Below are 15,808 nucleotides of genomic sequence, written 5' to 3'. Positions count from 1 at the left end.
TCGGTGGATTCCAAGAGAACTTTGTCCAAGACGACACCAAATCATCGTCCGACGAGTTCAAATCCCTAGACCTATCCAAGCTCAAAGATAAGCTCCTTCAAGCAGTCTACGAGGTCGAGTGGAAGAAGAACTCCACGCCTCAAAAGGTGAGTATTTGATTGATTTATTGATCGATCGAATGATGGATTGACTAACATGCGCGTCGACGTCGCGAACCAACTACAGACTCCTCAACCGACAAAGGAGAAAGCAAGAAGGAATTTCCCCGAACAGATACCGATGAATGCAAAGGAACAGTGGGTGGCGCGCCTGGCCGGCAATGAGCCACTGCAGAAGATGACGGTGGGCGTTCCGCACGGCTTTAAGGGCGACGGCCTGATGAAGATGCTGATGGAGAATGAGATACCACTGATACGCGCGACCTGGTACATCAAGATCATCTATGGCAACATGCCCAAGAACAAGAATCAGGTGTGTCCATCCACGGATTGGACTAAGCTCATCGTGCAGTTCTTCTTTGGATCGGTGCGCAACCTCGAGAACGACCAGTCGCGCGACCCCTACGTCGACCGGCTGAGGAAGATGCTGTACCTCGAGCGATTGATCAAGTGGAGCTTCTACGAGTGTCTGCTCAACAAGGAGACGCTGCTGACGCTTCTCATCGACCAGCTGGACCAGGACACGGCCATCGTGCCCGGCCTGCTGCTCTTCTATTCAAACACAATGATGCAGTCCACATCGATGTCACAGCGCTTCCTGTTCAAGTGCCACGACAAGCTGACTAAGCTGACGGTGCAGATGAACCGCGCGCAGACGCCGTCGACTGGTGCCAGCCTCGCGCCGCCCCTTCCCTCCTTTGCCAAGGAGCAAAAGATCTTCTCCATTCTCTGTACAATCGCCAAGCAAATCTCCATCACTCTACCCGACGTCTTCCTGTCATTCAAGTATCACAAGGAGCTCGTATCATTCATTTGGCCCACAATCAACACTCTTGAGAAGTTGGAGCAACTAAATCAGCCACAACCATTTGTAAGTGAGGCGGAAGTGATCACTTTTGAATAGTTCCATCAATCATATTAACATTCGTTCAATCAATTAGACACTTAAACTTACAAACACACCGGAATATACATTCTTGAAGCGATACTTATTGGAGTCAAGTCAAGCGAATGACAGCAGCAACAGTAGTAGTGTGGGTGGCAGCGATGTGAGCCAACCTCAATCATCGACAAACAGGAAGTTCTTGGAGATATCAGACCTGATCGATGCATTCGATCGATTCATCTCCCACAACGACCTTGCCAAACTGTATAGCGAAGTGTTTGGCACATCAAACAAGACTTCATTGGTATGTGGACTGATTGATCACATCCATTCTCTCGCTCACTACTAACCACTCCATCAATCAATCAAATACAGGATGAGGACAAACAAAAGATATTGTTGGTGTGCGAGTGGGCTGTGACTAGCTGCAGGAGCTCCCCATTCTTACATGTTGTTGCCGCGTCTTTGCTGAGGCGTTATGCATCGGCAGGAGGTGGTGGAGGCAGCGGTGGCGGAGGAGGAGGAGGAGGAGGAGTAACATCCAACTATCCACTTCAGAGCATATTGGTTCAATTCTTGGATACACATCAGCCAAGTGGCAGCGAGCTTCGAAGCATTTGCAACCTGTTCTCCGAGTTGACACGCAACCAAGTGTTCTCACAGAACTCATACGCACGCTACCTCATCTCGAGGGGCACTCTTGAGCAAGTGGACGGCGATGCCGGCCTCATCAACAACGAGGCCTCATCATCATCAGCTGCAGCACTCATCATTGCCAACAATCACAAACTGTATCTTCGCGAGTTCCCAATCTTCAACAGCAATGACATACCGACCAATCAGACACAGCAACAGCGTAACCAGCGACGTACTATACTCGCGTCCAAGTTCACCGACAATGTCGAGCAGATGGAGTCAGTGCGCGACCTAATCAAACAATACCTGCACGATCACAACGATGTCATCAAGCACCACAATGTCATCAGCAAGCTACGTTCACTGTCATTCTATTATCTGACCTCTCTGACTGAGTGGCTATCACTTTGTATCCGTATACAATTCCAACAAACACAAGAGTATGTCATCCCATCCCGACTTGGCCCATCCCATCCCCATCAATCAATCACTGACACTCACTCACCCAATCACAGCATGATAAAGACAGCTTCCAGCTCTAGTTCAATCAATAGTGTGTTGAAGGGATTCCACCGACTGGAACTACCCTTGACAGAACATTATATATCTCGATGCTTTATGCTGATGGAGTCAATCAAGAGTTATAACACAATAGCGATGTGTCTTCTGACATTATGGTCAAACTTTGATCAGCTGGAAACATTGCATCGATTCATCATTGCGACCACCTGTCGTTTGGAACTCGTGTTCCTATACTCCTCAGACAAGATGACCCAACTACTCGATCTCCTTCATACCACCTCCACCTCCACTACCACTACTACGACGAACGAACAACCAATCAAACGAGCATACCTACTACATCTTCTCACCAAATATCAATCCATTGGCTCAGTGCATCAATGGACATCAATTGTATATAACAACATCAACAACAACAACAACAACGACGATACACAGCCACGACAGACTCTGAGTCTGGAGCGAGCCCAACTTGTAAGTACACCATTGGTCGAGGACTTCCGTTCACAACCATACTAACTCGCCTCACTCACATCAGACATCTGACGAATCGATGCTTGACAAGTCTGTGTTGCAAGGTCATTGCAGAAGTCTGCTGAATGACTTTATGCAACAACAGGTGGCAAGTCGCGAGCATGGTGCATCATCATCAGTCGACGACAACATACACATGAGCACTATTCAAATGTTAAGGACATTCGATACCAACATCATTCAACCAATGGAGCAATCCTTCACTCAACAGGACATTGCATCAGAGTTCATCAATGCAATTCTTGGACAACTTGAGTAAGTATCATTTGTCCTACCCCCTCCCCCAACATGGCCCTGACACTCTCCCCTATTCGCCATCCTTTAGCCAACCATTACCAATGCCTATCAATCGCATCAACCCGTACGCCACATTCCTCTCTTGCTTGTCTATTGGATATCCGGTGGACTTTAATCATCCAGAGTTGTTCTGCCGTTTGTTCAAGACCCACCTGACTACGTGGGTCCAGTCCGCAAATCAATCATCTCAATTGGCGACCTTGTTTGATCCAATGTCGTCACTATTGATCTCACTGGTCGTCATGCAGTACATTGACGCCAACACACTACTCTCTGTTGCCATCCTGCCAGCCATATCCACATTCCTACCACATGATCTCAATCAACAGGACCAACAACAACAGCAACAATATGATCCACAACAACTAGGCTTCATTATCAAGATGATACAGGTGTTGTTATGTTACAACAATTCATCCAATGCTGTGATTGAGTTCCTGCCCGTACTCTCTGTGATGGCACCGGACAAGACCCAAGCACTGGCCCAGCTCTTCCCCACGCTCTGCAAGCTCTACGACTATTTTGAGAAGAGCACAAACAGCAGTGGCAGTGGCAGTGGCACAACCAATGGACATGGTCACACTGGAAACGTTGACATTCATACTCAGTTGCTTAATGATATCAAGCTGATACTCACAGATGCTGACTACAAACATGTATTCTTGGTCGACTCACAACGACACATCGAGTCGATGAAGACCATGAACCTCGACCCCGTCACCAGTCGCTATCTATTCAATCTCATCATTGGCAATATCAAGATGACCGACACAACGACAACAACGGCCACTACATCATCATTCGACAACAACTCTGTTCAGCCAACATTCGAGCGACTGCGGCCAGAAAATGTCATCAACTATGCCTACCAGGTGATCAACAACACATTGTCAAACTCATTCAACTGCTACTGGTACATCCATCTCAGCTACATGGAGCTGCGCCTGCTGCTTGATGAGTGGCAGTCACTGCCACCAATGCAGACTACGCCGCCTATCCGCTCGCCATCTCAATCGCCACAGCTTGGCAATGCTATGCAGACGTCCTCGTCGTCGCAGACGTCCCCGGCCAACACACCCGAGTCCATCCTCACACAGTTCATCCTGTGTCACTTTGAGCAGAACAAGGGCTGGGAGAAGATCTTCCTTTACGAGAAGCTGTTCATCTACCTCCCACAGACTGTTCGCAATGAGTTGGTCAAGCTGACCACCATCATCATGGAGTCTCAGTACGAAGAGTCATCGTTCATCGCGCCAGAGTCCAAACTCTACCTCTTCTCTCATATCCTCTCCAATCTACCCGTTCGCAAAAGGTTCGTCAATCAATCGATCAATCAATCAATTATACTAACTCTGGAACTATTCCAATCCAATAGACCCAGCCAAAAGGAAAGGACGAACAACAAGAAGGATGAGTTGTTGTTGCAAAAGTCCTTCACAGAGTTGATCATCAATATATTGTCATCGTACGAGCCATCCAGCCCTCTGCTACAGGGCTTTGCCGTCTCGTTGCTCAGACAATTGAACCAATTCCTCAACAACACTCGGCTTTACGACGCGGTCAACCTGCCTGCCGAGCTGGTCGAACTCGTCCTCAACTCGTTGTCAATGCGCATCTCCTTCCTCATACCGCTGTGCAACACGATCAAGCTCGCCAAGACCGAGTGCAAGATTGAGGAGCTGTCCATCGCACTGCTCTCACTGCTATCGCGCTCGATCATTCAATCAGACGAGGAATACGACTTCTTTAACGTGATCCTCACGATCCTGGATCTATTGCTCTCAGACAAGTATGATCAGCAGGCGATCCAGCAACAGTTACCCGTCACACCGGTCCAGCAGCAACTCCAACAACAACAGCAACAACCATTGCCACCCGATCCCAAACCCATGATCAAGAGGCGCGYSSTCCATGAGCACTTCCAGCAGATCAAGGATCAGTTCCCCGCATACTATCTGGCGCGCATTGAGCGACAGATATCCTTCCTCATACCAGCCGTGCCACCCATTGGCAACTATCAGATCGTGCTGCCACCTCAATCACTGCAGAACCTTGGCACTTCCAATGCTGTCCGTCCTCAAGAGATAAAGTCAACGGTTGTGCAGCTTGATCCTTGGAATCTGTTGGAGGACTACGCCGACACACCCCTGTCGCCATCAATGTTTGGAGGCGTGCGTATGGAACGCAAGGAGCTCACGTACAGCAAGTCATCGTTCCCCTCCAAGGGAAGGAACATGCCGTCAGAGCCCACTTCGCCCATGTCCATGGACATGTCCAATCAAACAACGCCACCGTCCAACCAGGGCCAAAACTTTGGCAAGCCATCAGTCGTCCCGCCGCCAATGTCCAAGGACAGTCCTGCCAAACCCAACAGCAACAACAACAACTTGAAGAGACCCTATACCAACATGCAACAAGTACCAGCGCCTCAAACACAGACTCCACCAATGGTATCAACGACGACTCCAACAATGCCAGGGTCAGTCAATGCCACAACGCCACCATCGACTACCAATATCGCACCACCCAACTCTTCAACCTTGTTACAGCAGCAACAACAACAGCAACAATTCCAACAAGCGACCAAGAAGACAAGAGCAGTGTGATCATTCCCAATGTGTGCGTACTGGATTGTTTGGTTCAGTCGACAGTTCACATCCAAATGCATTGTGTGAAGGGTCGTGGACTCAACCAATGAACGGAGGTGGTTCGCTGAATTGATCAAACGAATAAACCCCCATACCTAAAAACAATCTAATTGAGGCCCAAAATTAATAATAATTTAAAAGGACACGCTGTGGTCATCTTTGCAAGGGATAGACCCCTTGTGGATGATCAAAGGCGATAAAAATTGATAATAATCATTATCAATAAACAACTCCTCATTCACTCACACACACGAAACTGAGAAAGGTTGGCATCCATACCATCAGGAGTGAAGATAGTCTATGCACACTCATTTGTGTTGATGACATCCTTCCATCCAGCCATCCATTCATTCATTCATCCATGCACCAATCCAAACATTAACAAACAAGGCTAGCCCTAAACAAGATTTATTAATTAATAGGTCACAACAATCATACAAATACTATCTGTCATCGTACATTTATATACATACAATCATTCATTCATACATACATACATACATACAAATGATGGATCCTCAACATAGAAATGACAATGGGTTGGAGATGCCAACCATTAATGATGGACCATCACCACTGAGGCGACTACTGATGGACCTCAACAAATACTTGAGTGAAGACATCTATGACCACATGAACAAGTTCGTTGGGAAGCTATTAAGGATGTATGACATGATCCTTTCATATATATCATCCACGTGTCCATCCCAACATAAGAGATTCAATCACAACCTGGAAGCTCCAACTCCAACTCCAACTCCTACTCCTACTCCAACTCAAACATCATCCCCATCCCCAACAACAACAACACCAACCACAACACCAAGACCAGGCCAAACGATTGGCCAGTCAGATGATGCTGCGGCCACAACCTCCACCACATCCAACTTTAATGAGATTCAAGTCAACTCACTGTGTAGAGCCAATAGTGGCAGTGGCAGTGGCGGCAAAGGCCTGTCCAAGAGTGCCAACTTCACCAGGATATGGCTGATAAAGGAGATCATGAAGACCAATGTCGACGGGCGATACCACGAGGAATCGTTGGGCGATATGAATGTCGAGGAGCTCGAGGAGATCCTCCACACCAGTCGCCATCAATAGACCTACTTGCCTACTTCACCAACCATCAATGTATGTATAACTCTTTGAGTCTCTTGAACCACTTCCACAACTTGTTACTAACTGAATGACTATCCACCTCCATCCATTAGTCACAAGCCATCTTCTCCACCATTTGTACATAAGTACCATTCAATCAATCATGTAGATTAGCAATAAATCGACTTAATGTCCAACTAAGCATCCCCATATATGCCTATCCGGCAGGGATGCGCCAGCGTCATCTATCCTTCCCCAAGTCTGTTTGTCATTGATTGATCGAGTCGAGAATGAGGTGATAGTTCGCCTCATGTTTATTTGTTGCCTGTCCGACCATCGATTGAGTCGCTTGCTTTCTATACATATTCGTCATTCGTTCATTGGTTCATCCTGTGGATCATGTCATCGTGATTGATGGTGTTAGTCATGAGATGTTTACACTGAGGTCGGATGCTGGCCAGCCTATCGCTCAAGGCCATACATGTTATCAGTTTACTTTGTTCTTTTTATCACTGCCACTCTTCTGTTTCTGAGTACCTTGCTTCTGTGTCCTCTTGTTGCCTTTATTGTTGTTGTCATTTGATACTTTCTGTTGTTGTTGTTGTTGCTGTTTCAGATCATCCTTCATCTTATTTACATGTACAGTCAACTCCCTATTGGTATGATCTTGTATTGAGTGTATCTCTTTGATCATTGAATGGAATGGGCCACCAATGATAGTCTCTTCGTACTCCTTTGTGAGTGACTCGTCAGATACATCTTGTTGCCCAGTCGATTGAATCGTCAGTGTCTGATGTACATCATCACCAGTATCATCTTCCTTTATCGATATAGTCGCAGTGATTGTCGTCATATCTCTCTGACTATATATCTTATGTACATGTTCTTCGTCAGTGAGTTCATCATCAACAATGAATATTCAAGATCAAATAGTTTGTGGGTCATTTTCCCAACTTCATCAAATCGATCAAACTCAAACAAAGTAAGACAAGGACAGGAAGGATACTACTTAGTTGACTGATCTTCTATTTGGTATTTATTTAAAAGACATAGTATACCCTAATACTCTAACTTATCAAAGTCTCATTTCCACTCTCATATTTGAATTGTTCATTTTCCATCACCAATCAGAGCTTATTAATTGATATTATTCAGTTAAGGGATTATATGAATATCAACAGACAGGACATATAACTAGTTGGGAAACCAACATACCTGAGTGAAGTGCAAAGATAATCATCGGATAGCGAAATCAAAGGGGTATGTCCCTTATTTTGGTGATCATTTTGGACAACTCCCGACTTTCAGACAAAACACGAAACGAGGTGATAGGCTGCCAAGTTGTTCATCAAAGGTAACAAGTCAATCAAAATCAATCATATCACCAAGTTATAACCTATACATTACCTTTGAGACATCGGAATAACCCTTCATTGTTGGGTCATATTTATAAATAGACTTATAACTAAATATCCTAATAATATTAGGACTGGATTAAATTAATTAACTCATACCGCAACATATTATAAATAGGACCTATTTCCAGCTTTAATAATCATTCGATCAAATATTAAATTATTACTTTATCAATTAATCAATCAATCAATCAATCAAATACTAAAATGAAGTCCTTCCAAATTGTTGCAGCTTTGTTGCTGATCACCGTCGCATTGTCCCAAGCCAGAAACTCCTACTTTGTCTTCACTGATGGTGTTGATGAGTTCACCATCAAGTTGACCGACCCAACCAACATCCAACACGCACGTGACTTGATCACCAAGGCCACCACCGAGAGACCACACATCATGGGCAACGTCATCAAGGAGGCAGCCTTCTACAACTACGAGTGGAACTACCAACTCAACACCACCACCATCAAGTTCTTTGACTTTGCCGCTGAAGCCTGTGACGCCTCAATCTCCTACGTCGACGAGCACCTCGCCGAGGTTGGTGGTGAACTCCTTCCAGGTAGCAAGTGGTGCCCATGGAGATCCCGTTTGGTCCGTGAGCTCTAAGTCCGCCGTTCGCCAGCCCGCCAGCGCACATCCAATAAACTTCACTCTGTATGAATCAATCATACCATCCATCGTTTCATCGATCAAACCTCCATACAAGGAATACTTTACTTTATTATTATTATGCCTCTGGATGCACAGGGAAGTAGGTCTGCAATAACTTGCCATAGATCTTGTAGTCTTCAGTGGTGAAGACACAGAAGATGATCCTGTCCACCTTGTTGTGATTGAGTTGTAGCCACTCACGGACGTAACGGATGGAGATATGTGCTGCCTCCTCGGCTGGGAATCCATAGACACCTGTGGCAACACAACACAACGCCACGGTACGTATCTGATTCTCCAACATGAGTCCCATCGTTGTCTTGTAACAACTCTTGAGTGCATCAGAGTTGGCATCCATTGGTCCAACAGTATGTATCTAATCGTCATTGTGTGTGGGTTTGGTTAGTTGATTGGTCATTCGTGCCAACTTGGATTGGTTCGCATTCCAGAGTACATACGATATATTTGGCTGGTAGCCTGTATCCCTTTGTTATCTTTGATTGGCCAACCTTGCATCCATTCAATGATTCACACTCCCTGAGCAGTCCTGGTCCAGCTGCTCTATGAATAGCACCATCGACTAAAGAGTGAGTGAGTACAAACAAAGTTAGTAACATGTCCATGTCTGACAGCCACACTGATATACTTACTTCCACCACCTCCGAGCAATGAAGTTCTTGCGGCGTTCACAATGGCATCTATCTCCAATGTTGTAATATCACCTCTAAATGATCAGTCCACAATAGTAAGTATGTATGAATATGGATGAATGAGTGAGTACCAATGTACATACCCATAAAGTGATATCTTTTGATTGAGCTTGCCATTTGGAGGGAATATTGTCTGACTTTGAATCTTGAACTTTGCTCTCTTCTCCTCAATCAACTCGAACCAACTCTGTATGTTGTCCAGCTCGACATATTCGTCTCCACACTTGTAAAGTGCTCTCTTTCTTTGTAGGAAGTACTATGGGTGAGGACAAGAAGGGTAAGTAAGGGAGACAAGGTTGTGTGCGAGTTTGATATACATACTGGGTCATCAAGGTCGATGTCATCTGTGTTGCTGTCGTATGGACTTGATGGTGCATCGATAAAGTCATCGTCATTGTACACCGGATATGTGGGCTTCTTCTTTGGCGAGTCCTTGGGCTTGTTGGCCAAAGACATTGGATTCAGGTCGACATATCTCTTGATGGACCTCTTCAACTCTGGATCGTCCAATCTTCTTTGTAGCATTGATTTGTAGTCGATTAACCTTTTCTCACCTGGTGCAACGGTGATGACCAGATCCGCCACGTTGGCAAAGAAGCCACCCTCAATGACCTCGCTCACCTCGCCACTGTACTCAACCCAACCATTGTCCGAGAGCCATTTCCACTGGCCACGTCCTTTGCCAATCTTGTCGCTCTTGTCTGTGCTGACATTGTTGTCCTTCTTTGGCGTGGTGCCGCTTGATGATGATTGATTGGTCTTGGAGAAGAATGATGTGATTGTTGAGCCAGTCTTGGCGGGAGGAGGAGCGTTGCTCTTGTTTGAGGAGGAAGAAGACGAAGACGACTGAGTGGGCTGCTTTGGTGTCGATGGTTTGGTTGTCGTAGTGGCCTGTTGATTCGAGGATGACGATGATGACGAGGAGGATGATGATTGCTGACCTCTGATCTCTCTCTTGATTGGTCTCATCTTATTGATATCATCATAACGTTTCTGTGCATTGTACTCCAAGTCGATGTATCTGTCGTCGTCAATCTGAACTCTCTTCTTGTTGTTGACGAATGCTTCCTCAATCTTCACACTCAGTCCCTCCTCGTAGATGTTCCATCCCAGGTCTCCTTTCCAACTCCAGAATGCCATTGGATCTGGCGCAGTTGGTCTAGCAGACGATGATGTTGAAGATGTTGATGTGGATGATGAGTTCGAGCCACCACCTCCATTGTTGCTCGGCTTGTTCTGTGGAGGAGTGAACGTTGTTGGAACAGAGTTTGTTGGCTTCTTGATGGCAGACACATTAGAGGTTGTGGTTGTTGGCTTTGATCCAAAAGTCGATGTTGAGGGCTTTGAGGCGGGGGCACCACTGGTGGTGGCCTTGCTCAACTCTCTCTTGACCTGACGTATCTTGTTTGGATTGTCAATTCTTCTCTGGATCATCTTGCCAAAGTCGATCAATCTCTCAGAGTCCACCTTGAAGTTGCCCTTGGGCTGAGCAGCGTATGCATCCTCAATGCGCTTACACACATCAGGTTTGTAGATGACATAATCACCATTATCATTCTTCCAAGACCAAGTGGCAGTGTATGTAGTCGTGGTCGATGTAGGCTTCTTTGTTGTTGCAACAAAGTCATCATCATCATCCAAGAGAGCCTGTCTCTGTGCCAACATATCATCAATGTCGACTGGAGGTGGATCGACTTGGTCGTCAGCATCATCAAGTCCGAATGAGAAGCTCTGATTAGCATCACCACCATTATTATTATCATCGTTTGTAGTATCATCCAAGTCAACATAAGTCGTCTGTTTCTTCAATGGTTGAAAGATATCTCCATCTTCTATATTGTGTTAGTGATCTCGAGATCATCCATCCAATCAATCAATCACACTCAACATACCATTCTTCCTCTTCATTGATGTTGATGTTGATGATGTTGACACTGTAGTTGTTGTATTGTCATCATTATAATCATCGTTGAATCCACTGATAGATGTATCAAAGTCATCATCGTGATCTAGATTGTTTGTTGCTGATGTTGTTGTCTTTGGTGGTGTATTATATTGACTACTCTTCTGTGTACTATGTTGTGGATTAGCACTCAAGTCCTTCATAAATGATGCTTTAAAGTTAGACATTGTATGTAATATATATATATATATATATGTATGATGTATTTATATTTAGTTGTTAGGTATAATATTATTTGTTCATTTGATGATGACTATTAGCGCCCAAACTTTTAAAACAGGGAATAGAGATATTTTTCTTAGAAGTTCCAAAATTCAAGGTCATGTAGACAATCATTATCTCAACATAAATTATTATTGATGGATGTACTTGCGATGATTCAGCGGGTCCAGCCATCACGACCGGACGACGGAAAGAGGTATCATACCATCCCTTACTTTGGTATCAAACAGCACCACAGTGAATTACAAGACAAGTGAATTGAGAAGAAAGAAAGGTGAACTGAACACAGGTTTCAATATAAACACACAAATTTCCATAAAAGGGAATTGATTTGCAAGCATGGGAACCTTCTTGTCAAATGTGTGTGTTGTTGAACATTGTTGTTTGAGTTGTGTTATAAAGTAGATGGAGATGTCATTGGACCCTGCTCAATAACATTCAAAATATCTTATATCTCATATATCATGCTAGCCTCACTTTAGTTGACAACCACTAAACATTCATCCTTTCATTCATTCAAATACACTTGTACACACACATAAACACACACAGATCTTGACCCAAAGTAAAGTCAGTGAGTGACTCACACAACATCCTTTCATTCATTCACACAACACACCACTCAATCATTCATTCACCCAATCAATCAATCAATCAATCAATCAAACCCAAGTATTCATTCTACATACTTATCTATTAGAGTTAGAGAGAGATAATTGATTATCTCCAAATGGAATCAATTATGAGTGCAAATGAAAAGGAGTTATTTGAACTGCAGAAAGAGATAAATGACTTGGAGAAGAGTCAGGCAACGTTGAAGGAGAAGGGCTACAATTTCAAGGAGCAGATCAATGCTGGCTTCAAAAACTTGGACGAGATATGCAGCACGTTGGACAAGCAGGACAAGGCCACCAACCAGCTCGCACGTCGTCTGCCCGCTCTGCCCAGCTCGGAGGAGGCCAGCGAAATGAAGAGCAAGATTGGCGACATCCGCAACACGATCAAACAGTCGAAAAAGACGTTCCTGCCCGAGACGGGCAGCATGTTTGTCCGTCTCTTCCTGGGCCAGGTCAACGTGAAGCACTATCGCGAGGGCGAGCGCTTCCGTCTCAAGACCGAGTACGAGAAGTTCAAGTCCAAGACCAATCCCCAGTTCCTCGGCTTTGTCGTCTTGCTGCTGCTGTTCCCCAGCAACACATTCATCATGACCACATGGCAGATATGGATGCTGTACTATTACGTCACTCTGGCGCTGCGCGAGAACATCCTTCTGGTCAACGGCTCGTCCATCCGACCATGGTGGATCACACATCACTACATGTCCATCGCTGGCTCGCTCACCAACCTGCTCTGGCCACCCTACTCTGCGTCGTTCACACACTTCCTGCCTCAGCTGACCTACATCTCTGGTCTCCAAGGTCTTGTCCAGATCCTTTCCAGCAAATATCAACAAGGGCAACTTTACAAGTTAACAGCAATGGGCAAAGCAAACATAATGGATGTCACTGGAGAGAATGTAAAGTATCATGTTATCCCTTTGTCCACATGGACATGTCCTTGCTCATACTAACACATACTCTACTCGCACTTACCAACAACAGATGATTAGCGATCCTGGTTGGACACCTAGCGCACTGTTCTTATTGCCATTCCTCATTCTGGTACATTGCTTTGAGTTGTTTAATGGTGTCACATTCTTGTTGTACTCGGCAAAGTCGTTGGAGTGGCAGGTGGCCGTCATGGGCATCATCTTTGTCATACTGTCAATTGGCAACTTTGTCACAACCGTTCAAATATACATGGCTAAATGGAGCTCAACAAAGCAAGAGAGGGAAATCAGCAATGGCAATGGTAATGGCAACGTAACAAAGAGTGGACATAGGACAACAACAACTGTAGGCAACAACATCGACAAGAAGAAGTCAAGTTAGAAGACAACAAGTCATACATACATTATATATATATACATATGATGGATAATGGATAACCAACCATTGATCCATCCAATTGCAAGCAAAGCATCACAAGCGATGATGTCATGTACATGATAATAAATAAATGGATTGTCATCCACGGCCTATATTGATTGTTTGGTTGATTGATTGATTGATTGATCCTGGATTGATTGGCAGGTATTCTTACAAGGTCCTTTACATCCTCCATGATCAAGACAGCTGTCCTTTAAGTGTCTTCTCCTGTTCATTCAACAAAAAGAATGTATTCTTAAGACTGTTGGATTGATTGATTGATTGAATGGTGTCAGTGAATGGAATGAATGCGAATGAAGATGAATGAGCACATGATACTTACTCATCCTCTCTAGCCTTGGACTCTTTCTGCAGCTGTTGATACTTCTCCTGTATGTACAATAGGTTGGCGCGAGCCTCATCCTTCAGTTTGACCAACTCGTCCTGTGGCACACTGGAGGCTGTAATGATTGTCTGTATCTGTGTCTCTGACACTGCTGTCTTTTGTTGTAGTTCATATAGTTGCTTCTTTAATTCTATACATTCATTCTTTGTTTGTTTGGACTGTGTCATGACAATGTCAGTCAGCAAGCCAGCCATCTTTACGTCCACCTCATTGCAATAACATACATTAGCTGCCATCGACTCTTTCAATTGATCTAGTTTGTTATTGAGTGCCTGTAGTTCTTCTCTTGATTTGTTCAAGCGCTAAGATAATGATGGTGGAGTTGTCGTAGGTAGGGATGTGAGTGAGTGACCTGTCATGTGATAATGATGCTTGATATATCGACAACCAACACATACTGTGTTTCCTTTATCTCTCTCCTCCTTTACAAAGGTCAAGAGTTGATTCAGTTTCTTCTCATCTTGCTCCAACTGTGCTTCTAGTAATATTGTATCACCTGTATCCGTCGTTGCTGCAACAGTTGTCGCAACAGTTGACTCTTTCTTTCCATTAGTTGTAGACATATTGATTGTCTTATGTATATATACAAATATAAGTACGACACGATTACTTATTAGATAAACAATATCACCAACATTCGAGATATTTGGTCCACGGACCAACAGCAACAAAGACTCGGACCGAGTTTTGGTCAACACGCTCATCAGCGGGACAATAAAACAATCATTCAATGTCAATATCCATTATAGATGTAATGTATTGTTACACTTTATGATATCCTATGTCATCTTATCTTGTTGTTGGTGTTGTTGTTGAATTGTCAACAGATAGATGGACACGCATGATTTGTGACAAATGAATGAATGAATGAATGAGACCAAGAAGACGTAAAAAGGTGAACTCAACCAACACTATGACACTCAGTCATCATCATGTCCACTTCATCAACGAATAACAATAATAAGAAGACACTATACGTCGGTGGCCTTGAGGATAATGTAACACTGGATACTCTCAGGGGTGCCTTCATCCCATTTGGTGACATAGTCGATATCTCTCTTCCAATGGATCACAAGACACGTGAGTATCTGACTATGATGTGATGCATCATAGATGATATACTTACTCTACTCGTTCAATCAATCATATCAATAGATAAACATAAAGGATTCTGCTTCATTGAGTTTGAATCAAGAGAGGATGCATTGGATGCAATGGACAACATGAATGATAGTGAGATATTCGGAAGGACTATCAACTGTACAATAGCAAAGCCAACAACTGTCAATAAGAATAGAGCTGGTATGTTCATGTTGTGCGAGATTCGTACGCTTATACATTTACTAACTCGTCAATCAATCAATCAATCAATAAAGTTTGGAGCAGTGAGAACTATAAAGATGAGACAGGTGGTAGTGAAGAGACAGGTGATGGTCGCGATCAACAGAAGGAGTTTATAGAGGAGAAGATGAAGGAGGCTTTGGCTGCCAATAGCAAGTAGGCAAGCACAATAAACTCCTGTAGACTATTATTCGAATATACCTTGTGGGCGGCTGACCTAACACGTCGTCCACAGAGGTAGTATGTTGCGTAGAGTTTATTGGACATCGAGCAAGAGAAAAGGAAAGGAAAGGAAGAAGTCCTGGTCTTGGACGAGAACCAGGATGTGTGTGTGATTGATTCATACATTATGTACAAGGC

The 15,808-nt window shown here is 44.3% G+C and overlaps 8 protein-coding genes across 8 annotated transcripts; 5 read left to right on the top strand and 3 right to left on the bottom strand.

Annotated features, from left to right (window-relative positions):
- Positions 1–195: 195 nt before the first annotated feature.
- On the top strand, positions 196–4,926 carry SAMD00019534_005170 (hypothetical protein; the record flags this gene model as incomplete). Its single annotated transcript, XM_012903950.1, has 8 exons — positions 196–1,029; positions 1,100–1,348; positions 1,420–2,120; positions 2,196–2,676; positions 2,741–2,991; positions 3,062–4,345; positions 4,409–4,822; positions 4,893–4,926. 8 exons carry the CDS (start codon positions 196–198, stop codon positions 4,924–4,926), a joined length of 4,248 nt encoding a protein of 1,415 aa, XP_012759404.1.
- Positions 4,927–6,188: 1,262 nt separating this feature from the next.
- Positions 6,189–6,779, top strand: SAMD00019534_005150 (hypothetical protein; the record flags this gene model as incomplete). The annotated part of the gene is made up of 1 exon (XM_012903948.1): positions 6,189–6,779. A coding segment is annotated over one exon (591 nt), but the record flags the coding sequence as incomplete, so codon positions are not given.
- Positions 6,591–6,776, bottom strand: SAMD00019534_005160 (hypothetical protein; the record flags this gene model as incomplete). The annotated part of the gene is made up of 1 exon (XM_012903949.1): positions 6,591–6,776. One exon carries the CDS (start codon positions 6,774–6,776, stop codon positions 6,591–6,593), a length of 186 nt encoding a protein of 61 aa, XP_012759403.1.
- Positions 6,780–8,389: 1,610 nt separating the features above from the next.
- SAMD00019534_005140 (hypothetical protein) lies at positions 8,390–8,788 on the top strand (the record flags this gene model as incomplete). The annotated part of the gene is made up of 1 exon (XM_012903947.1): positions 8,390–8,788. A coding segment is annotated over one exon (399 nt), but the record flags the coding sequence as incomplete, so codon positions are not given.
- A 127-nt stretch (positions 8,789–8,915) lies between these two features.
- Positions 8,916–11,655, bottom strand: SAMD00019534_005130 (hypothetical protein; the record flags this gene model as incomplete). The annotated part of the gene is made up of 6 exons (XM_012903946.1): positions 8,916–9,215; positions 9,298–9,419; positions 9,490–9,563; positions 9,633–9,805; positions 9,871–11,381; positions 11,442–11,655. 6 exons carry the CDS (start codon positions 11,653–11,655, stop codon positions 8,916–8,918), a joined length of 2,394 nt encoding a protein of 797 aa, XP_012759400.1.
- Positions 11,656–12,476: 821 nt separating this feature from the next.
- On the top strand, positions 12,477–13,665 carry SAMD00019534_005120 (hypothetical protein; the record flags this gene model as incomplete). Its single annotated transcript, XM_012903945.1, has 2 exons — positions 12,477–13,250; positions 13,336–13,665. The coding sequence occupies 2 exons, from the start codon at positions 12,477–12,479 to the stop codon at positions 13,663–13,665; spliced, it is 1,104 nt and encodes a 367-aa protein (XP_012759399.1).
- A 234-nt stretch (positions 13,666–13,899) lies between these two features.
- Positions 13,900–14,670, bottom strand: SAMD00019534_005110 (hypothetical protein; the record flags this gene model as incomplete). Its single annotated transcript, XM_012903944.1, has 3 exons — positions 13,900–13,963; positions 14,045–14,409; positions 14,506–14,670. 3 exons carry the CDS (start codon positions 14,668–14,670, stop codon positions 13,900–13,902), a joined length of 594 nt encoding a protein of 197 aa, XP_012759398.1.
- A 369-nt stretch (positions 14,671–15,039) lies between these two features.
- Positions 15,040–15,608, top strand: SAMD00019534_005100 (hypothetical protein; the record flags this gene model as incomplete). The annotated part of the gene is made up of 3 exons (XM_012903943.1): positions 15,040–15,187; positions 15,263–15,409; positions 15,484–15,608. The coding sequence occupies 3 exons, from the start codon at positions 15,040–15,042 to the stop codon at positions 15,606–15,608; spliced, it is 420 nt and encodes a 139-aa protein (XP_012759397.1).
- Between the last annotated feature and the right edge of the window lie 200 nt (positions 15,609–15,808).

Source organism: Acytostelium subglobosum, assembly GCF_000787575.1.
Source record: "Acytostelium subglobosum LB1 DNA, scaffold: scaffold1, whole genome shotgun sequence".
In the NCBI taxonomy this organism is placed as follows: Eukaryota; Evosea; class Eumycetozoa; order Acytosteliales; family Acytosteliaceae; genus Acytostelium; species Acytostelium subglobosum.
This window is presented reverse-complemented; position numbering and strand designations above follow the sequence as displayed.